Source organism: Ostrinia nubilalis, chromosome 13 (genome assembly GCF_963855985.1).
Source record: "Ostrinia nubilalis chromosome 13, ilOstNubi1.1, whole genome shotgun sequence".
In the NCBI taxonomy this organism is placed as follows: domain Eukaryota; kingdom Metazoa; phylum Arthropoda; class Insecta; order Lepidoptera; family Crambidae; genus Ostrinia; species Ostrinia nubilalis.
Window position 1 is genome coordinate 3,668,054 of NC_087100.1, and position 24,687 is coordinate 3,692,740.

The 24,687-nt window shown below is 33.4% G+C and overlaps 2 protein-coding genes across 3 annotated transcripts; one reads left to right on the forward strand and one right to left on the reverse strand.

Annotated features, from left to right (window-relative positions):
• Positions 1-1,087: 1,087 nt before the first annotated feature.
• On the forward strand, positions 1,088-1,939 carry LOC135077119 (small nuclear ribonucleoprotein F). The gene is made up of 3 exons (XM_063971682.1): positions 1,088-1,198; positions 1,283-1,470; positions 1,786-1,939. Exons 2-3 carry the CDS (start codon positions 1,296-1,298, stop codon positions 1,875-1,877), a joined length of 267 nt encoding a protein of 88 aa, XP_063827752.1. The 5' UTR covers positions 1,088-1,198; positions 1,283-1,295; the 3' UTR covers positions 1,878-1,939.
• A 759-nt stretch (positions 1,940-2,698) lies between these two features.
• On the reverse strand, positions 2,699-24,398 carry LOC135077421 (trimethylguanosine synthase). Of its 2 annotated transcripts, none has more exons than XM_063971955.1 (10): positions 24,126-24,398; positions 23,874-24,027; positions 21,619-23,030; positions 9,715-9,928; positions 8,831-9,344; positions 7,150-7,279; positions 6,569-6,729; positions 5,881-6,056; positions 5,367-5,489; positions 2,699-4,963 (listed from the first exon to the last, which is right to left on the reverse strand). In XM_063971955.1, exons 1-10 carry the CDS (start codon positions 24,266-24,268, stop codon positions 4,868-4,870), a joined length of 3,123 nt encoding a protein of 1,040 aa, XP_063828025.1. In that variant the 5' UTR covers positions 24,269-24,398; the 3' UTR covers positions 2,699-4,867. The 2 variants fall into 2 exon arrangements, with proteins under 2 accessions (XP_063828025.1, XP_063828024.1); XM_063971954.1 differs by having other exon boundaries at positions 8,747-9,344.
• Between the last annotated feature and the right edge of the window lie 289 nt (positions 24,399-24,687).

Consider the following 24,687-nt stretch of genomic DNA (forward strand, 5'->3'; position numbering starts at 1 on the left):
CACTCGGCCATTACGTCCCAAGAAGCCATCAAGGCAGGATAGTACATCGTTGATCAGTTTCGCGACAAATCGCGTAAGTAGGTCCCTCCTTGGGTTTTTGTTTACTAAAAAGTCAATTTCTTTGGGCGGTTTTTTGCAGCTAAACAATGGATTAATTTAATGTTTATTTACACAAATGTAGTGTCTGTAGGGGTTAACCCATGATTTAAATAGTAAATGGATAGGGTAAATAGGTTTTTGTTTGTGGTGTATTTTTATCTTTTAGGCATAAATCTAATTTCTTTGGCCCTAATTTTCTTGTTTTCCGTGGCTTAAAATGGCCTAGGAAATTATAAAAGACCATTTTTAATTCGGCGCAAAGTCAAATTTTTAGTATTTTTTTATTGGAATAAGTTTATAATTTACATTTTAAGAAATGGGTATCAGAATAGATATAGCACAACTTGTTTTTAACTCTTAACTCAATCTACTGCATTTATCTTCCTTAGTTGTGTAAAAACGTTATAATGATATAATATTCATTTGTGTGTTTGCTTACGAAGGTACACTAAAATGGGTCGAATTAAAAAAACGCAAACCACAGAAGAAAACTTAGAGAAAACAATATTTATAATAATTTCCTTGGCTACCAAAATTTTATGACCTCATAACTTTGTTTCTAGAACGAATTATGACACCCCTTTTAGATACATTGGCTTAGTTTTTGCTTCTTAATGCAATGGAAAAATAAAAATAGTTAAAAACAAAAAAAAATTGGTGCCAAGGAAATTAGGCAAAATCGACCATTTTTGGCGAAATACCCCCTTACGAGTGGCAAAATGTGACAGTTGTAATGTCGAAAGATAATCGAATCGATAAGCCTTTTTTGCCAAAAAGTGCCTCTTGTTTGGACCTACTGTGTTACTACATAAAAAAGGTATATTGCCTATGCTCTCCCAAAAACATATTATTTTTTTGAAGTTGACATTTCACCTTTTTGATAAAATAATATCGTTTCGGACTGGATCAATATCAATAAAAAATATTCATATTTTTTTTGCCGTTATTATCGATATTATCGAAAATGCGATAAATCCTCACATCCCTAAAAAAAAGCGCTTCCTTTTTGACAGTTTGTTTGTGTCGGCTTGGCGTTTTTAGGTTATTTTGCTGCTAAAAGCAAAATTAATCGCTGAAATATTTTTACTAAAGTCAAAAGGTAAAGGTGTACTTGCTGTCATGAAATCGTACGTTTCTTAGCTTGATTGAGGTAATAAATAAATTAAACTGTGTTTTTTTCTAGATAACCTATCACAATGGCGGCGGCTATGCCCATCAACCCCAAACCGTTCCTCAACAGTCTTACTGGCAAGTCCGTCCTTGTAAAATTGAAGTGGGGCCACGAGTACAAGGGTTTGCTCGTGTCTGCTGATGGTTACATGAACCTACAACTCGCCAATACCGAAGAAATTGTGGAGGGAAACAGCACAGGTTAGAATACGAAATAATTTTCCCCTGCGATTTTCAGTTTTTAGCTTAGTCACACCTGTCTTTCTGTTGTCTGTATTGTTTTTGTTGCATTGGGTATTTCCGCCTCTGCCACTGAATATATTTTCTAGATGACTACAAAGTTTGTGCCAAACAATTTTCTAAGAACAGACGTGTTACTATTTTATAAAGGAGGTAGTTAAATAATCTACAAAAAATCTTAGAAGGTTTACTAATCAGCAGATGATAGAAGAACAGACTGTATGTAACCTTTTGTTGGCAAATAAAACACTTTTTACTTTACATTTTCCGTTACAGGTAACCTTGGCGAAGTTCTGATTAGATGTAACAACGTCCTCTATGTGAGAGGAGCGGAAGAAGAGGATGAGGAAGGTGAAATGAAGGAATAGGTTTTAATTTAAGCTTAATTTAGTAATATTAAGTATAAGGTTTAATAAATAATTTAAGGCAATTATCGTCTTTCATTGATACCTAATTTTTGGTTGAGGCAGTCAACAATACATTTTTTCCTTTTCAGATGCCAAAATTTTTCAATTAGGTCTAATATTTTGTCGGCCGTTTGGTGTAGTGGTTCAGAACGGACTACTATGCCGAGAGGTCCCGGGTTCGATTCCCGGCCAGGCAGAAATTGAAATGATGAATTTTAATTTCTGTGACGGGTCTGGGTGTGACTATGTATAATATGTATGTATTAAAAAAAAAAGTATATAAGTAGTATATCCGTTAAGCTAGCTAGCACCCATAACACAAGCATTAAGTTGCTTACTTTGGGGCTAGCTGGCGCTGTGTGAAATTGTCCAAAGATTTATTTAAAAAAAAAAAAAATATCAGATTCTCGAACTTACATTATTTTTGTTAGCCAAATAGGCAATTCTAGTCTTTTAACCTTATTTTAAGAAAGTTTTGCAAAATTAGTTATGTTTTTGTTATAAAAAGTGCACTCACAGGTGCAAGAAATATTGGCCCTTTCTAGTTATCCACAATACGCCTATGACTGCGACGGGCGCCCGCAGTGAGTGTGCGAGCGCGACAGCAACATAATTACGCGCGAGCGTTAGGGATGGATAGCTTCCGTTGGGGTCATTGGACAAAATTCTACGTGCTCACGGACCAGGCTTTATGTACTTTCAAGTTTAGTGAAATCAATTTTATAGCTATATTTTATTATTGTGTGCCAGTCAAGGAAAGGATATTAGAGAAAGAAACATAATTTATCACTTCAGTGTAATTTTATTTTTCTTTCAACAGGTTGTTTAGTTATTTACAGTTACAGTTAACAACAATCACACAATACAAGGCCTACTGATTGCCATAATTTTTTGGTATTGCAATAAAAATATACATTTATCTTTGAGAAGACGTGCTTGTGGGCAGATTCTTTTCATTATGAAATGAACTTTATGTAACTTTATCCAATTGTAAAAGAAACTTAAAATTAAATAGTAATTAATTAATAACATGTGTCAAGTACAGGTACGTTATTTTATCGCAGACAGATGTGCGTTTATGTGCCCATATTTATATGCCTTTAACAGAGGGCGAATTTCAAAATGCACAGAAGGAAGACCTAAAATTAGTATTTGCCTTAGATCACAACAAAAAGGGAAGATAGGTAGGTACTACGCACCATGCTATAAAGTGCGAGCGAGTTTTGAATACTATCGTGTATTGCGTTTATTTGCGTAGGCCAACCCCACTGTGAAATACTGGAGCGAAATTGTGTGCATGAACTTAATTTGAGCCGATCACTTCCTTTTTGTTTTAATCTAAGTTTTATAGTGATTGTACTACCCGTTCTCGCTAAGTTTGCCGCTCCGTGGAATGCGCGTCCCCTCCTCCAACCGCGATTAAACGCAATTGAGTGTTTTATTTTACGCAAATACACAATTTTTATCAATATTAATAAATAAAAAATATTTCCAATTTAGTTTGCTAAAGTTATAGACGCATTCCTTCGAGTGACGTCATATCGCCAGCGGCAAACTTATCGCGAATGGATAGTATGCTTAAGGCGGAGTGTAGACTAGACAAAATATCTGACAAAGAAGTAACGTCACAAATATTTAAAACTGCAAATAGTTAAGTATGTAACATTAGAATTATTATTTTTATTCTATGTAATTTTGATTCTAAAAACAAATACTAAGCCGAAACTTTAGGAATGTTGGCACTATTTTAAACAACTTTTAGATTCAAAGACAAAATTAATTCGTTACATACCTACATATTTTTATAATACACACTTGTCACAATATCTACATGATCATTCGATAAAACTTAAAACTTATTATCGTCGTATAATCTTCAAGAAATATTATGTACATATTGATTGAGGCAAGTAATAATTGTCTAGTTTCATAGAAATTGTACAATCATTAGATAATTGTTTCTATGGTCCATTTCAAAAAGTATAAGACAAAAATGTATCCCTGGACTGGACACGCGTCCATCTTACTAAAGACACCAAATTGTCGTTATTTAATTATGTATAGGTTATTGTGTGATTTACTAATCATAGTTTATTTTATAAGACCTTTGTTACTAACACTTTTATGGGCTATGGCTGAAATAAATACCTTTTATTTTATTTTATTTATTTATTTAAAATAAGGAACACAAACTTACAAACAACTTACACTATTTTAATCAAAATTACAATATGTTGAGCTCTAAAAATTATTTTCAATAGTTCACTTGGAAGCTGTACAAGAACTACTAAACCCAACCAAATGCAAGTTTTATGACAAATGTCAGAAATTACCTTAAACATGAAATGGACTTAGAATCAATGTCTTTATCAATATAAAACACGTGATACACATTTAAATCTTAAAATATATAATTTGAGCGATATCTCTTAAAATTAAAAGTATTGCTGGGAAGTAAACAAATATTTTTACAAAATAGAATTGACATACTTATTGTATGTTTAAATCTATAAGATACATTTAAATTGTAAGAAGTAATCACATTGTTTGCAAACAACGTTAAAAATACATTTATAGTATCATAGATACTTCGAATGAATAAAAGTTATTTACAGACAGAATACAATATAGTAAACATGTCCAAGACTAATAAAATGTTTGTGCTTATTACAAGCATTTGTACCCAGCGGGGTTCGAACCCGCAACGGAGTTATAGTTCGGCAAGCGAACCACTTCTAGGCGGCTAATGCTAAACAAAAAAAAATAAGTCTGTCAACCTTAATTAAACAGAGAGATCAAAACGAAATGTACAAATTTCAATACATAGAATCTTAACACTGTGCCCGTAATTTTACTTGAAAGAAACAACACCTATTTTGTATCTTTCACGCGCCACTGAAATGCCGGACACAGTATTGTAAACCTTAAAACCATTAAATAAAATACACATTTCAATAATAGTAAGCGGTGAGCGCAATGAAGCGCTTGCCAATGAAACTTTGCTCGATCTCCAGCGCGCCATTCTTACGCCTTCCTAAATTGACGAGCTGAAACAAGGATAACAAAATGTTAAGAATCTTAATACATAGTAGAGGCAACTACAATATTAGTGAAGTCAATGAACAAAGTGGGATTTCTATCGATTAATAATTATACGACACAACACTTATTTGCTTTTAAAATAAAGAACAAGTGGCAAGTGACTTTAGGCCTATTGGTACAGTCCGCGTCAAATAGTGTCACGAAGACACCCAAGTAGCTAAAAAGTTCGCAACACGTCTTTGTGACATTGGAATAAGGTTGTGAATGTGTTGTCAATTTATCGGCTACTTTGGGTGTCAAGAAGTGTTTGACGCTGACTGTATCTGTGGAGAAATCGCGTTTTACAAGTTCGTAAAAAGTGTTTTATGCTAAATCATATTCATTTAAAAAATGATGGTGTTTACATACCTGATTGCACGTGGTATTCCTTGGCACATACATCGCTACGTATGGCGATATTGACAGCGCGGTCTTCATAAGTTCCGACGCGGGTCTCGGCTCGAGCATCGTTTCCAAGTTATAGTTTTTTACCTGAAAGACGAACGAATATTAGATTCCTGGTATATTAAATCCTAAAGGTTTAAAAAGGGTCGCAACAAGTTACGAGGTTTGATATTGAAGCTATTTAGAATCTGTGATAAAATAATATTATGATTGTTCAATGCTGGTGTAGTTTGTCTTAGTTACAAATGAAAGTTTTAGTTTATTTACAAGTCCATGAAGATCAGAAGGATAGTTTCATATAGGCAATATCTGGAATGAATATTGGGAGTCTATTATTATGGAAAGTTATTCTAAGCAAAAATTAACATTGAGAAATGAATTAATTGAAAAAGGTAAGAGATGAGGTCAATAAAGTTATTGAAATTTTACATATCATCTGCACATAAAGGTGAAAATCCTGTGGTGAAAGTAAACTTACCTGTGAGTACTGTGGTCCTCCCCAGGGTGGGCTCAAAAACACCATATCGGCCTTTAGGGTCGGCGCGAGCTCGAAGAAGTCGCCCACTATGAATTCGATGCGATCGGCTACGCCGTACACTTTTGCGTTGTGTCGAGCCAATTCAATCTTCAACGGATCAATATCGACGGCTATAACTGTGGGAGAATAAGTTTCGTTAATAAAAAAATATAGAAATCAGTAGGCCTAGGATGCGCGCCGTGATAAGCGGCTATCACGCTATTTTATCGATTTTGCCCATACATTTTAACGTTGATAAAAGTTATCATGGCTCGCATCTTAGGCCTGTGGAATAGAGATAATAAGACGGGAAATATCTGGCCTTTGAGAAGTGAAAAATCTCAAGTGCTGTGGATTATTAAGATCGATAAAATTAAGTATGTCGATGTACCTATCCAACATTTTCGTGCACGGATCATACTGGTTATAAGAAACAATGTAAATAGAAAAGTAAAGGCTACAAAATTTAATTTTAAAAGTAGATTAACTTTATTACATCTCGAAAACGAAATAAACAAAACATAAGAAGATTTTAACGGGAATAGAGTATTTAACGACTGGTGATTGTCTTGTAATGTAGAGAGCTTTAAAAATAATCAGATAACAAACAAGTATGTAAATTATATGCTATAATGAAAACAACACCAACCTTTCGCGCAAGTCCTGGCGAACTGTATGGTGTTGCCTCCAGCGCCGCAGAATGCGTCCAATACTACGTCATATGCGAATTTGTTGGCGATATGCCACGCCACGCTTTCTGGAGTCACGCTGAACCAACTCTCGTGGTCTAGTTTTATGCCTTCGTCGAACCTGTGGACAAATAAAACAACGTTTAGTTAAGAGTACCAAAAATATTATGAAAATGAGCCGCTTAGGAAAGATAAACTGTCGAAATAAGTAAGAGATTTGGTGAAAGAAATATGGTTTTGACTAACTTATTCGAGTGGTGAAAGTTATCTGATAAAAAAAGAATAACAGAAAACAAACTACCATTGAAGAAATTTGGTAAAAAAGAAAGAAAACAAAAAAAGAACAGAATAATAGAAAGAATATAAGTTGGTGTGTGAAGTTGGCGAACTATTTGGGAGTTTATAATAAAAAACGAAAAAGAATAGAATTAATTAAGCAAATTAATCAGTCAAAATTGATTCTGAAAGCACTCGTGTTCTAATATGGATTCAAAAGTCACGGACATCAAATAAAAAAATAAAAAAAAGTAAAATATCATACCTGTGGAATAGCGAGTGCCTTTTCCTCCAGTATTTCACCATTTTTGGGGCGTCTTTCAATTCCGGTGGCACATTGTCGTCTACGCTCCAGCAGTCGTATCTCTTCCCCCTCATATCTGCTACCATTTTATCTGTGAATGGAATTAGAAAATAATCACATTGTTTTTTAAGAACTACAAAATAATATTGCGTATCTTTTTGGCAGAATGGAATATCGATAACGTGGCACTGGCAGGACAAAAACATCTGAATAACGACCAAACGAAAGGAATTATTTTATCTTTTAAACAAGTGACAATTACTTTGACATGTAAAAAGATACGCAATGTGAAAATCGTGCCAAAATAAAAAAAAATATATATTAGAAGCAAAAAGTGCAAAAATGGGAAATAGAACTGCAATCAAAATAAATAAGATGATATGTATGTAAAACGCGTGATTTTGAATCAGTAATTCGCCAAGACAAATTAAGAATAATTGAATGCGAACATGAAATCTATTAGCAATTCGGTCTTTAAATGCCGAAATAATTCAGAAAATCTAATAAGGCAAATTACTAATCATAAGTACACATAAATGATATTAAAAATAACATAAGATACAGAACAAAACTCTTATTCATAAAAACAACAATACTATAACGCCGTTTTAGCTATTCAATGCTTTATCACTTTTTATCAAATGTTGATGAAAAAAGACAAAACAATGTTTAGTTAAAATGTATTATAAGATACGTTATTATGAATAAGAGGGTAATAGAAATAAAATCAATTTAGAACGAATTTAGCAAAGTAACTGCGGTCGGGTCACACATGTAAAGCTCAAGAGCCGTGAGAGTGGATATTTAGAAGACTTCATGGCAAAATGAACCTTAAATCGATGTATTACAATCATTTTAAGACTGACAAAACTGCGAAGTCTTGGCAGTCAAAAAGCAACCATAATGCAATAGCATAGTCTATTTTGAATTGAAGTCTAATTCGTATCCAGCCTTACAGCTAAAAAGCTGAAACAACATATAACAAGACACGCAGCTTCTTTGCTAATTTCGGAACGGAAACAGATAATACATAGAATGATAGTGACAAATGTTACACAGATATTACTCTCACGCATATTTGATGAAATCTAAGCTGGATAGGGTAGTTGCCTGTCTCGGTTGGTACAGGCGCGGATCCAGCCCTCAAAAAAGGTTGTGGGCACAACCACCAAAAATTAGCAAAGTGAGAGTTGGATTGGAGTACGAACTCACTCACGCTCAATCACCCTCGATTTTTTAAAGGCTCATCAGTCAGCCGTTTTTATCATCAGCCTATCGATCTTATCAATAGATCATAATTAAAACAAGCAAATTAGGGTTGTGGGCATGCTCACAGTGCCCACAACGGTGGATCCGCGCCTAATTGAAAGCAGTCAAATTGACTTGACCCTAACAAAAAACCCACCACCAACTAATGCGTTAGATATAATAATATAAACATAAATATACAATACATAAAATGTTAATAAAATATGATATTATAAATAGAATAAGCATGCAGCCTACGAGTCCAGGAAACTACCCTATATATGGAAAAAATCGTGTGTTAAAAAGATACCTTCTAACGGACTATCATTGATCATTTGTTCCGTTACATTTGTATCCTCATTAGGATCTGTTTCGATTGCTTCTTCAACTTCACCTGTAACGTATTGCGGGTCCTGCAAAAACGCTCGAGTATAAATCGTTTTCGGCTCTGGCAGTGGCGCTGTCGGGGTCATCTGTTGGTTCTTCTTTTTCGGCGCTAGTTTGGGCCTGGCATCTTGTTCCGGCAGGTTTACTCTTTTTCTATTTAATGCTGCTGGTGCAGAGAAGTCAATCAAATCCTTGAAAGACTGTTTTGGCTTCGTGACACTTTTGTTTGGTGAAACTTCTTTGGTTGCTGTGCTTGGGATACCCATTGGGGCAGCTTCATTGGTCATGTCATCCGAATCTTCAGTGTCTACGTCGGTAGAATCAGGTAAGGCCACTTCTGCCGGCATAACTTCAACATTATCCGATTCACCGGTAGATTTACACTCGTTTTTAAATTCTTCGACGTCTGTATTAGTGGCATCAGATATCGCTGCTGGGTCATATTTTTCACTTTCCCATACAACTTCAGTGTTCACTTCGGAATCCTCTAGCGGCACTCTTTGCTGTTGTGGCTCTCGAATCTGTGAACAATATTCGCGGTTGAACATGACATTCAAACAACATTTTCATATACATGTATAAACGTAACATAACATAAACACTCAACATTGGCAGAAATAAACCTCCCAGAGAGGAAGTTAGTCACTTCAGAGCATCAAAAATAATAAAATCTTATCAAAATCAAAAATATTTTATTCAATTTAGACCACTAGTAGCACTTATGGACGTCAAAATACAGTAAAACAAAAAAAGATGAAAAAAGAAAAAAACTTTTCATAACAAACAATTGGAAATGGAATTTAAGATTCCATTTCCAATTGTTATTGCTTTACATTGTTTTAATTGTTTAAGCTTTAAAGATATACATACAGAAAGGAATATTTTGCTTACCATGTAAGGATGGACTGCTTCGAAATTCGATAGGTGTGATTTGGTCTTCTTATTGAGATTTGATTTCTTGTTATGTGGTGGACGTAGTTTCGCCGTTGGTTTGCTGTATATTATCTGGCCCTTTGGCATTCGGGCAGAGTTTACGCAGAACCCCATTTTTTCAAACGTCGCCCTGATCTTTTGGGACGACGCTCCTTCGTCGTCAATTTCATGACTGTAAAAAAAAATCAATTAAGTAACAATCGAAAAAAAAGCAGAATATGGGATAGACAATAATATGTTGCATGTTGACGATGAAGACATAGCTTCAACGCATATACAACACAGATCGCGGGATGTATAAAATAATGAATTGGGACTTGGGAGAAAAATATAATTAGGTTTTAGAAGTAAGAACACTGCCAAATATAAGGCATAGGTAAGACTTAGATTTTAAAAAATACGATTATTTTTTTCTAAATTTAATCACACTTAACTACATAATTTAAATTATATATTGCTTTTGAACACGTTAAAAGATTTTTAAACACTTATTTCAAATTAACATTTTAACACATTTCTGGAATTTTTAATTTTAAAAAATCATCTACTAAAACCACTAAATAATACTATACTTCACTTGATAAGAATTTACATTTACACTCCAACTTGATTTAATTACGAGATGCACAAAAGATATAATTTAATTTAAATAACTTACCTTTCCTCCCTGTTGTCAACAATTTCTGGAAGTCTTGGTTTTAATTTATTAGTCACAATATACGGCCTCCATACCCACAATATAGGGAATAACGACATTATTTTGTATTATAATCAGCGAATTACACTAACAGATGACAGACGCCCGAGGATGAACAACACTGACTGATTGACTGACGGGCGCCCGAGGCTTTATAAGGCCTAAAGCGGGAACGGGCGGTGGGGGTAAGTGCGCTGTGATTGGTCGAGACGTCATTATAAAAAAATGACTCTCATTGTAATGACAATGCTTAGGGGTGGGGCTCTTTACAATTGTTAAGAACAATTAAGTGAGATTATAATAAACACCACGCGATATTTATGACGATTATTTAGTGCGAGTGTTACGTCATTATTTTTTTTTTACATTAAATAAACTAATATTTTTGTAGAAACATTTCAATTCGTAAGGTGAATAACAATTTAGATCAAATTCTACATACTACTTTAATGTACTACGAACCCAGCTAAAGCTTTAGATAATATACGATATGAATTTTAAATGAAACAAGAGCCCTCAATTTATTTTTAAAATAATTTTATAAATGATGTAAAGGTAATAAGTTTTATTCACTGCTGTTGTAATTATGTTAGTATTTAAAGTTTATAACTAGAATACGAAAATAAAAGGAGTGCTACAAGGTTCAATTGTAGGACCATGTATTTAAAGCTAATATAAATTATTTTGACATCATATTGTGTGTATGTTGATTACAAAATTTTTGGATACTTTATTAAGCGACATTTTAATCAAATTTTCCATGAAAAACAATTCTTACATCAACCATTTGCTTTATGGAGATATGACTACAATAAAAATCTTTTTATTACTAAGAATTAGTTTTCGATCAGTCTCAATGTGATTTAAAAAAACAGTTTATGTTATTTTATGGGTTTTCGTCGGTCGGTTTTTTTGGGTTTATGTCTGATAAAATAATATCAGCAAATAGAAATAGGGCAATCAGTATTATGAATTATTATTATAGTAGGTATCTATTTATGTTTAAAATAATACTAGCAACAAATATGTGTAAGAAACATAAAATATTGAGTGAAAATTTCAAGCAAAACAAGTATAGCAACTAGGATTCTAATAGGTACCTATTTAATAAAGTAGATTTCTATTATGTAATTTTACTTTTTATATTTTATGATTAGTCTATAAGTAGTTGCTTAAAAAGTCAAATAAGTTCTTTCATAAAGATTTTATTCATTTATTTTTATCACAACTTTATGTTGTTGAAATAATAATATTCAAAGAAAAACAAGTTGCAATTATCCCGATTATAGTGTCTTATTATTATTTTAACGGTTTGTTTAAATGCAATTTTAACATCAAATAGAATTGCTGTAATTTTTGCTATTATATGTATTATTTTATTGTAATACATGGTTCTACAGTTTTAGATTTCATATTCAATGTTAGGATTCAGCAAAAATAGTATTTCGGTCGGTTTATCAACAAGTAATAAGTATACCTATTATTAATACTAGCTTTTGCTCATGGCTTCGCCCGCGTGAAATTTAGCTTGCCACAGATAATTATAAATTATAGCCTATATTTTATTCTGACGTATAAACAATAATATTGTAAAGTTTAATCAAAATCCATTCAGAAGTTTTTGCGTTAAAGAATAACAAACATACATCGACAAAACATCAAAAATTTCGTATTTCTAATATTAGTAGGAGTAAGATAAGTAAAACATATTATTCATTGTGACTTTGTGTAATATCTTTGCTAATAATTTTGTTACAAAATAAATGAATGATGACGAAATGTCATTAATTAATAACCCTTTTCTTGTATTTTGCTAATTAAGTACATTTTTAAGAAAGTGAGTGAATTATTTTCAACAAAATTGCGATCATCTCAACTATAATGGATAGTACTTGCAACTCATTAACTAACGAGTTTTAAATGTTGTGATATATGATTGTTCTATAATGTATTCATATAAATCATGAGACTGACAATGTGTAGATTTAGTTCATTTAGTAGATTTAGATTCAGTTAGATAAAGTAATATTAACAACTACACAACTACTATTAAAAGTCTTCACTTTTGTATGACTGAATTTTACCTATAATTGAAAAGTTTCGATTAAGCTGAAATTAGAAGAAAATTGTATTTTTGTTCAGGCAGAAATGTTACCATAATAATCATAACATATTCACTGCAATGGGTAATCTTTTTACAATAATTACGTATCGAAATGATGATTAAATGAATGATGACTTAGTGTCATTAAGAAACCCTTTATTACAATTTTAGTTAATGAAGACAGAAGTGGCATAAATTACGATTGAGTAACATTTTTACGCTAATATCCTGAAAGTGATTAGTAATTGATGATCGAGAGTCATTACAAAACCATTTTCTTGAACTTAGGTTAATGACATGTTTATAATTACTAGCTAATTGAAGCTTTATCCTATGTAACCTATCCTACTAATATTATACAAGCCTACAGTGATTTTGTTTATTTATTTAGGTGCATTGCATTCCATGATTGACATGATTTCAAAGCTAAACAAAAAAAAAACAAGACTTTTGCTGCCGCCAAAACTATAATATTTGTTATAAGTTGTATTCTGATGAAACATATTTTTTTACATCTTAATAACATATATTATAATAAGCTATAATGTATATCTATATTGAGTGAATTGGTTTAATTATAAAGTTAGGGGACAAGTAACTCGCTCTTTCTGAAAAGTAATTTCACGCGCGCAAAGCGGTGGCAAAAACCTGGTACATATACATAAAATACCATACGACTACCATTGTCTCCAGCGGAAACAAAACCCGTGACCGCAAATCGTGTTGGTCTACATGACCCGCTAGCAAACAACAATAAAAAATACCTTTTCCAATAGAATTATTGTTAAAAAGATAAGGACACCTTTTATTGTACCATCATGAACTATTGAAAGGGGATGTTTTATCATTTTTAAGCTTAAAAACACGCGTTGATTTATTCATTGTTATAAAAATTCGCAAAAATGTGGTAAACAAAAGAAAGGGGTAGGCCATTGTTTCCGTTTCGGCAAGTGCCTTTGACACCGACATTCTTTATCAGCTATTAGGGTACCTGAGAGAGAGAGCTATAATCTTTTTTCATTGTTACTAGCTTCTGTTATTATATTGTTTTATTTGTTATGGGATTCCAAATAGTTATCCCTTATCTCTCCAATTGGAAAATACCACGAGGAGGTGAAAGAATAGATTTTTGAACGAGAAAAGTAAGTGTTGCAAAATACCACGTACCTACGACCTACACTATAAAGGGTGGAAAAGTTAAGTGAACTAACTGATTATTTCTAAACTATACAAGATATCGAAAAACTGATTAATGATTAATTGAAAGTGCTTCACGAGTTCTTTCAAACGGGTGCCCTCTCAGACGCATAACATTTTTCATCATAATTTAGTTTGGCATAACAGTATTTGCATAAAGTTTTTTCGCATAAACTTTGATATGCATAGTTTTCTAAATGCATAATGATTTCTTAGGCATAATAATAACTTTCTCTAATTTTCAATACCATAATTTAAATAATCATAAATGTAAAGAACATAATTTTTATATACATAAAGTTTGTTTTTAATAAAATACTATAAACATAATGTAATTATTTATAACATTTAAAGTCATAAATATTATCTATAAGAGCAACCGACATTGAAGAGTAAATAATTATGTATTTGTGATGTTGCGAACGATCCTCCTTCCACCTTTATACTCTTTCGGCCTATAGATTTGCAAAAACTAAATTCTCTGTATCATTGTCATTTTTGTTCTTAATTTTTGACCTGTCTCTTAGAAAACTTAAGCTCGTGAAATTACATTCTGTTTGATCTCGAATCCCTCTTATCTATTATAACGCACATATTATACAGTCCACATTTCTTTTACAACATTAAGCTTGCCTGGTCTGAAATTATGTTGATCCCGACTGGCCGTGGTCTCTTCCACGTGGTACTAGTCTGCCCTATACTAGAGTGTAATTTAAAAGCCGAAGGCGCGGAGGGAGTGCGGTCCTCGCTCGCTGTAACATATATCCGGCAGCCGTGCGAGCTGGAGCGGCTGAGGCTGGTCGCCGAAGGCGACCAGCAAGCCGAAGCTGCGGAAGCGAGCATGGCATGCCGGGTATATGTTACGCCAGAGCGGAAGGACCGCACTTCCCGCAGCGCCGGAGATAAGGCAATCCTAATGCTTGCTTGCATGCTTGCTTGCTTGCATCCTTGCTTGCATGCTTGCTTGCTTGCATCCTTGCTTGCATGCATGCTTCCTTAATGCTTGCTTGCATGCTTGCTTGCTGCTTGCTTGCATGCTTGCGTGCTTGCTGCTTGATTGTATGCTTGCTGCTTGCTTGCATGCTTGCTTGCTGCTTGCTTGCTGCTTGCTTGCTGCTTGCTTGCAGGCTTGCTTGTTTGCATCCTTGCTTGCATGCATGCTTACATGCTTCCTTGCAGCTTGCAGCTTGCTTGCATGCTTGCTGTTTGATTGCATGCTTGCTGCTTGCTTTCATGCTTGTTTGCATGCTTGCTTGTCTATTTATATTTCTTAACATTATGGTATTTTGTATGTTATGAATGGTAATATTTATGGCATTGGTTTAGATGCCAATAAATGTTATGCCTAGAAATCGTTATTAAAAAAACGGGAATACAGAAAAAATATATACTAAAATATTATTATAATAAAAGTGGTTATGGCAAAAAAATATATGCCTTATGATTTATTCTGTATGAACGTTATGCGAAATGATGAGTATGCCAAAAAACTTTATGCACTCTTAAATTATGACAATATTTTTTATGCAACCGAATATGGACCCCTTTCAAACGGTGAACGCTCTTCCGAACTCATTCTATATTTGATCGAAAACAGATTCTGACAGTTTAGGATTTGGACAAGGATTGAATATGGGAAACGGGCGTAAGAGAGCTCGTGAAACACTTTTAGGTTCAGTCATCAGTTTTTCCATATCTTGTGTAGTTTTTAATATTGTGTGGCTGTACTAAGTGTATGGAAGCTGGAAACATTGAATTTTCGGATAGATCCAGTTTATTCTGTAACCTATTATTAATATCGTTGGATAGAGCTCGTGAAGCACTTTCAGGATCAGTAAGCAGTTTTTCGATATCTTGTATAGTTTATAAATAATCGACTGAGATCACCTTATCGTTTCCACCCTGTATGGCTCGATGCACATAGAACTTATTCAGCATATTATTATTCTTTGTAAGTATTTACTAAGTTTACTGTTATAGTTTCCATTGAATATTCGCAGTTATTAAGACCTAATCATACTTATTTTGAATGTTGTAGTGTAGTGTAGCTCTTTTTACTCACATCATTTTAAATAATCCACATTATGTATTAGTGATATCTACTAGAGATGAAACGGATATCCGGTAACTATCCGGTAGGCCGGATATTCGGCCTAAATTTACTATCCGGCCGGATACCGGATAGTAAGTCACTATCCGGCCGGATACCGGATATTAAAAAGCTACGACAATTTCCTATTAATAAAATGAAATACATTAATCTTTGAAGTAAATATCAATAAAATGGCTTACAATAATGACGGATTTTATTTAAAGTCCAAAAAGTTACAAAAAAGACACATTAAGGCCTTTCAAAACTTATTTCTTTTTCGGGGCTATTCACTCTAATCACAGCTCTAATGACGATTACATAAATAGTAAATACCTGTTAATGTCGAAATATTGCCAAATAAAATGGGCGTTTTTTTTTCACTGATGGTCTGATGACATGATGCAACTAATTAAATTTTCACTATTCAATTACACACTCACGATTGCAACCGAAATTAAATTTATCTGCCCCCTAGACAAGTGGCAAAATCTGACATTCTATTCGAACGGATTCGATTTTCGAAAAGTTTGACTAGTCTGAAGACCCACTGATCGCGTTCGAAGCATCTGGGCGGCGCTATACTCGTCACGACATGCAACGAGACAATGGGCCAACTATCCGGCCGCCGGATATCCGGCTATCCGGCCTAACAGTTGGCCGGATATCCGGTATCCGGTATCCGGCCAAACAACTATCCGTTTCATCTCTAATATCTACCCTATTCTCAGCATAGCTCGTTAGTAATATTTTTTAGAAACGTTACTTGATTTCATTGCCTAAGTGTTATACTTAATAATGCCACAACGATTTAAGATAAGACCTTAATGAAGAATACTTAACATTAAGTGGGTAATTATGTCCTGATTAACTCTTACACAAATTGATTATTGCGTAACTTTTCACTAATTTATTCTTCAATTCATTAGGTTTCATTCAAAGACTCAATTTTAAGATTCAAAAGGAAATCAAAATTGATAGGTCCAATTGAATCCATAGCGCCTAATCTAGGCAAATCTAGGCAGTTCAGGAACTTAATGAATTATAGTAAAAATATTCCATTATTGAAGTCTTAACTTCAGACTTGAATAATGGAATGGAATATTTTCAAACTCTGAAGATAAAATTGAGTTGTTGGTTGTAGGGCTTGTTGGCGCTCGACGCGCTCCCATGACAAAACTATTGATGATAAAAAAAAACAATACGGAAATTTCTCTACTTTTAGTTTCTTTAAGCATGTTTTATCATGAAATTTATCCGAAAGGAAATATTAAAAAAAACTGCTAATAAGCAGCATTTTTCCAATATGGAGGCGCGAGCGGCAACCATACGAGGTCGCAAAGTTGAAATTGGTAAAGAGCACATCGAAATCTATACAGGGTGTTAGGTAAATGGGTATATGAGCCGACACTAGCCCATGTTAACGTGGGCATATAAATGGTATGGTGAAGTCAGAAGGATGATGGGCATATTGGGCGTTAAACCAACAGAAACAAAAAGTATACTAAATTAAAGCATAATACTAGTACTTCATTTCATAGTATGACAACAATCCTGAGATACGCGGGGATACGGAGATAGAGCTCGTTGAATATGCAAGGTTTCCATAGTATTTCACATCACATTAGGGTAATAAAAATAGTATTAGGTCAATTAGATTGCTTTTATCGATCATATTGAGAGTATTGTATCATATCTTACTATCGATTCTATCGATTTGGTAAGTATGTATACCGAATAAATCATAATCGATTATTCGATTGCAATTATCGATTATATTGCTGAAAATAAGGAATTGAATTAACAATCAGATGATAGTAATGATGGAAATCAATAAAATCGATTAATCGAATTGTTAATCGATAAATCGTTATTTGGCAATATCGATTAATAATCGATCCGTGATCGATTATGCGACAACACTACAACTTAACTGGTAGAAATCCCATTGAAACATGACTGTGTTCATGTCATTTCTCTAAATGGTACCTAGGTATGGTCCTACGCTTATAATGTAGAACATGGTTTAAATATACCATTTGTTGGCCCCACTCCTGAACTGTTGGACATAATAATGGATAAATAACTTAATGTATTTAAAATGTAAGTAGATAAGTATATTAATTAATAATATTTTTTGTTTGCGCAATAAAGCACCTATTACACATTATGTCAATTTCCAAGCAAACCCGGGAGTTTTTGGTAGTTATTTATATGAAAATATATTTCTGATATCAAGTCCTAACAAATAATAGTAGTTACATTTCTGTTGGTTTTACGCCCAAATTCCATAGAAAAGTGCCCATCATCCTTTGATATCATTTTAATTTTTTAAATTTTCATACAAACTATTTTTTTTTAAATCCGATTTGTATGAAAAATAAAATAATTAAAATGAAGATATCAATTTTCTGACTTCACCAATCCATTTATATAACCATGTTAACATGGGCTAGTGTCGGCTCATATACCCATTTACCTAACATCCTGTATAAATACCAATTTTCATTACTCCCGGAAAATTTCCAGGTACCAAATGACTGGAATAAATTACTACCTGGAATTTATCCAACAATACAAACAAGCTTTGTTATCATCATCATCATCAACAGCCCTTTACAGTCCACTGCTGGATTATGAGCTTTGTTTTAGTTTTAACTATTATCCCTGCTACTATCATCATCTTTTGCTTAAGCACTTAAAAGCGCTTAGGCCTTTAGATTCTTTCTCCAGGCCTAGCCTAGCATATTCTACTATCTCTATCGTTTCCTAAAATCTTTATCAGTTACATTGTCTGCTTGGAACTTATCTAATGACACGAACAAGCTTTTCTTTCATTGGTTCACACAAAGTGGGTAGCCACTACCTTTTAGGGTGCCTAACACATTCTATTGTTGAATTCTTATCAGGAACTTTGACTATCTACAGCTTATCTATCGATACAAGCAAGCTTTTTTTTCATTTGTTTGCAGGTATCCTAAAACAGCCTTATCACCTAACTGCTATCATTGTCTTTTATTTATGCCTTAAGCATTGTTTTGATTTGTGTGGTGCTATCATAAAACTATTATCACCTAAACTACCCATTATTTTATCATTCTTTTCCAAAAGAGATTAGGGTCAAAGTCAAAGTCAAAGTTACTTACTACCTGCCCTCTCGACCTGCCTGCGATGCTATGTTTTATATTGCTATCTTATTTTAGTTTTGTAATTTTTCACTTCCTTTTTTGAATTTTACATTTTTAAAATTCTAATATCCGTAACCGAAATTATCTGAAACATTCGGATTATCCGAAATGATTTCATATCCGTAACCGTAACCGGTATAATATTCTAATATCCATAACCGAAACTTCATATCCTTAACATCCCTGGACTAAGAAGGGTCACTTTTATCTGAAAACATGAATAGTGGAAAAATTCTACTACTTATGTTTCATTAAGTTAAGGAACCTCAATGAATCCATCGATTTAAATAAATTGTCTAGATTAAATGGAACCTATCTACTTTGATTTCTTTTTGATTATTGATGCACATAATAAATTAGCGAATAATTACGCAACAATCAATTTGTGTAAGAGTTAATCAGGACATAATTACCCCCTTGATGTTAAGTATTCTTCATTAAGGTCTTATCTTAAATCGTTATGGCATTATTAAGTTTAACACTTAGGCAATGAAATCCAGTAATGTTCATAAAAAATCACTAATGAGCTATGATGAGTAGGGTAGATGTGGTGAGTGTTTAGATGATACATCTATACTAATCTATACCATAATATTATACAGGGTGTTAGGTAAATGGGTATATGAGCCGACACTAGCCCATGTTAACATGGTCATATAAATGGTATGGTGAAGTCAGAAAATTTATATCTTCATTTCAATTATTTTATTTTTCATACAAATCGGATTTTATAAAATTTATTCCCATACTTATAGTAAAACTAGCGGCCGCCCGCGACTTCGTACGCGTGGACCCCGTTAACCCCCTTAGGGTTGAATTTTGCAAAATCCCGTCTTAGTGAGCACCTACGTTCTTAATCTACGGTTCCCCCATGCAAAATTTGAGACTCCTAGTCCTAGCACTTGTAGTTGTAGTTTCTGAGAGTTCGTGATGAGTGAGTCAGTGACCTTTCGCTTATAGATAAAGTCCTTTACTTAAAATAAAATAATATCATGTCTGTATAAATGTACTAACTGCCCCGGCGAATTTCATGCCGTTTATGTTAATCAGAATTAATGTAGGATTCTAATAGTAAAAGATTTTTAAAATCGGTCCAAAGTTTCGGAGCCTATTTAATAAAAACTAAAAAAAACCAATCAAAACTTTTCTCTTAAAATAAATTACTGTACATATCATGTGATATCTATTTATTTTGTTTTATATGAGATAGTATATTCTAGATTTTTCAAGATAATAATGTAGGTGCGCGGAATCCTTCAACTCTCACGTTTCTCATTCAAAAATCTATTCTTTCAATTCCTCATGCTATTTTCTACAATTGGACAGATAAGAGTAGAAATAAACTCTTTGGAATCCCATAACAAATAAAACAATATAATCACAGAACCTAATAACAATGAAAGAGGATTATAGCTCTCTCTCTCTCTCTCTCAATGTCGGCGTCACTAATCAAAGGCACTTGCCGAAATGGAAACAATGGCCTACCCCTTTTCTTTTGTTTACTACATACATTTTTGCGAATTTTTATAACAATGAATAAATCAACACGTGTTTTTAAGCTCAAAAAATTTTAATCTTCACTGTCAATAGTTCATGATGGTACAATAAAAGGTGTCCTTATCTTTTTAACGATCCTACTAATATTATGAATGCGAAAGTTTGGATGTCTGGATGTCTGGTTTGTTACTCTTTCACGCAAAAACTACTGAACGGATTTTTTTGAAACTTTACGGGTTGTTTGTAACCCAGATTAACATTAGGCTATAATTTATGCCGATCTGTGACACTTTTCACGCGAGTGAAGCCGCGAACAAAAGCTAGTAAAGAAATACATGTATGGTGGAAAGGATCAAGAATCATGATCCTTTCTACCATACATATTCTCATTCATTAATATTTGAATCATGATTGATGAAATTATACAGTCTTTTCATTGATGTCAAAATGGGGACTATCGCGTGTGAATTTGCCACTAGAGGCTTTTGTGTCTTGCCACTAGAGGCGCTTGTGTCGCATGAAATAAAAAAAACTGTTACTGGTTTGAGCGGGTTTCGTGACGTAAAATAAAATATATATAATTTACCTGTTGAAAAGTGATCTCCTTCGTTAAATTATTGCAAACATGGATTATAATTATTTCAAAGACTTTTAGAATTTTTCATTATGTGTAATTGTTTTTGTTTTTATTGTTATTTTCAATCTATACTGGGGCCCAAATAAATATGGGGGCTGGGAGAAGCCAAAAAATAAATAACTTTTTTCAACAACCTGTTAAAAAGGTAAAGTAAATGGTACAGGAAGTCCTGCTACAGCATCATGTTATGGGGTCAAAAATATACAGTAAAAAAATAGAAAAAAAAATTCGCGCTATGAAGAAGGCATGTCCATAGATAAATAAGGATAATGTATAAACGTTAGCAATCTATCCTTCCTTATTTATCTATGGACACGTCGAAAAGGGGAAAATAGCCTTCCGTGATTTCAATTCATAAGTGCTTTCGTTATAACCAACTAATTTCAACTGTGCAATCACCTTTATCATTAGCTGAAACTTAAAACTAAAAAAATAATATGTGCAAGGACTTACCCCCTTTTCAAAGATATTGTTCTCACTTCCTCAGGCGGTTCATCATCTCCATCGTCATAATCATACGACAAAAAGTTTGAAGTGTTCAAAGACGACTGCGTATCCATTGTAATTGTTGTCTCCGGGACATCTACTGGTTCCATTTCAGTCCTTTCTGTGGTTGTATCGCCAGCGTCAACCATTTCAGTACTCATATTTGTTTCACTTTTCTTCTGCTCCTCTTTTAACAAATTCTGTAGTAACACTCCAACGGAACCAAGTATTCTGTTACTATTTTTCTTATTCTTTCTCCTAGGCTTCGTTGGTTTATCATCCAACTTAATGTTCTCTACTTTGGTTTGAACTTCTATTACTGTTGGCATTTCTTGGGAGTTTCCCTCACTGTTCTCACATTCAATTTCAAGAGGTTTTTCTTCAACTTTTTCTGTCACTTCAGGTACACTTACCACACTGATTGTGGGAAGATCAGCTTGTGTTTGCCTCTCTTTTACATTGTGACTTTCAATGTAGTTTGCATAGTGTAAAGCATATTGATCTCCGAAATGTTTCTTCCACAAAAGTTGCCAATATTGCTCAGTGTCCAATTCTTCAGACGGTGCCTGATCTAGATTTTCATCTATATTAGCAATCCTAGTTTGATCATTAGACTGATCATCAGAAGTGGAAGATGACATGCTATAGTCATCTGTCGGTGTTGATTCTGATGTCACATGACTTGAAGTCACATCATAGCTAGAAAGAGTGATTTTTGTAACATTTGTCATAGAATCTGTGAGAATTGTTCTAGGGCTCAATATCCTGTCATGTTCAGAACATGACCTTTTTCGAGCCAATGGCAACCATGTATCATCCTTATTATCAGAACTAGTTTTATCTGAAGCATTTTGTGATTTATTACTCTTTTTATATGGATTTACTTTGGAGTCATAAGAAAATTTTCGTTCTCTCATACTCTCATCAACATCTTCTGTTTTTTCGTTGGCATCACTGTTTTCAATGTTGTATATTTGATCAGCTGAGTGTTGTTTCGGAATACTATTGTCGTCCAAAACAAGTTCGTTGTTATCGCCTAAATATGCAGGATTTATGTAGTCACTATACTTTTTGATCCATGATGCCCAAATAAGTCGTTCTCCGTTGATTGCCCAGAATTTTTCCCATGTGTCTTCTGATAAGTAATTTTCATCGAAATCAGCACGGTTTGGTGCTGGTAAATCTTGATCCATTTGCTCTAATCTGTCATTGTTTGTGTAGTCCGAGTGACAGTCTTGATACGTGAGATCGGCTCCACTGTCGCTAGGCTGTAAAGCGTGAGAGGCCGTGCCATGCATCTGAGCCGGATCATGTTCATCAGTGGAACAATAATTGTCAGTGTGAGATGCACTGCAATAGCAACTAGCACCTTCATCTTTCTGAAATTGCATAAAAATAATATATTTGCATTTATTCTACTCAGTGTCCCTCAAACTACTATGGAAGGTAGCTTGATCCAGAGGTTATTCTAATTTTTCAAGGGTTGCTCAGATATAATGAACATGGTCATCTAGTAATTAAAAACAAAAGTCTAATCTAATCTCCGAGTCTATCATTATTTTAAAAAGTTTGTTACTGTCTGACCAAACAATCACCTACAATTTTATTATTATTTATTTATTTATTAGTACAAAAAAGATGCAAATAAACCAAAATTTAATTAAAGGAGTAAACTTAAGAAAAGTATAGAATTTCAACCAAATAAATAAATGTGCATTAAATATTTTTTCATACTTTTTAGAGGTAGGTCAAAGGTCAAGGTACCTCCCATAGCACTTTAATTCACCCATTCTGGGACACCCTGTATGTAATGTAAAAAAAAAAATTAACTTACATTAAATGTAGGTAAGTAATTTTTTTTTGTTGGACACCACTGAAAACATCAGATATTTAAAACCTACCTTACAGTAGGCAGTCAATGTTTCACAACCCTGGGAAACTACAGCATTTTTGAAAATTATACATTTTTATTATAATTAATAGTAAAAATTGTAAACCTTCGGTAAAAGTATTTAGGTATCTATTAATTTTGGGTATGCAACCTTTCAAACCTTGTTTAAAAAATATAATTAACAATATTTTTTGCCAGGTACTAGCAATTTGAGTTAATTCTTATACATACTACAGTATCTACTACTTTCTTTGACGGTTTCACTTGCATTTCCTTAGTGTAAACCAGTACTAATCAATAAGTAAACAAAAAAACAACCTCAATTTCTTACCTCACATCTATTGGTTTTGTAAGAGGTGTCCACAGAAAAGTGAACATGAGACTGGTCCTCCCATTCTTGGGACTGGGAGTCACGCAGAACCTCCACATCACTCTCGCTATCCTCCTCTTTCTCTTTATCAACATAATATGTTTTGACAGCATCCCTACACAGAAAAAATAATAAACACCATGCTTTTCTTGAACCATGTTCACTGTATCAAGTTTTCATGTTTTTCTGACACATAACTCTAATTAAGCTTACCTGATGAATGTCCTGCTGCATAAACAATAAAAATATTTATCATCATCGAGTTCTTCATCACTCTCATCATCAGAACTGACCCTGAAATGAAATTCTGCAAGTGGTTCCCATCTATGATAACGATCGTAATATTCAGACATCATGAGGAACTAGGAATTACAACTGAACGTGTGGAATAAAAATATAGTAAAACTGTAACTTTTTCAGCTGAATTAAAACATAATTTTAGAGATTTGCAAAAAATCGAAGATTCAACTTTGCTGGGCGAGTTGATATTAGCGTTCCGTTATGCATAACACTTGAAACACGATCACGTTAGAAAACTTGGTTAGGACGATTTTTTCTGAGTGTAAAGAAACGTATTACAAAACTTTATTGAAAAAATTATTAAAATGCTATAATAATATATATATCAACCGATTTATTCTTTAATTCGATTTTTCTTTTTGAATAAATTTCATTCTCTTTTTCTTTCCCTTTTAAAATTATTTCCATGAATAGTTGAGAGAAATATGGTTTTTTATTTTCCTACTTTAGCTATTTCGGACCGAAATTAAGTTGT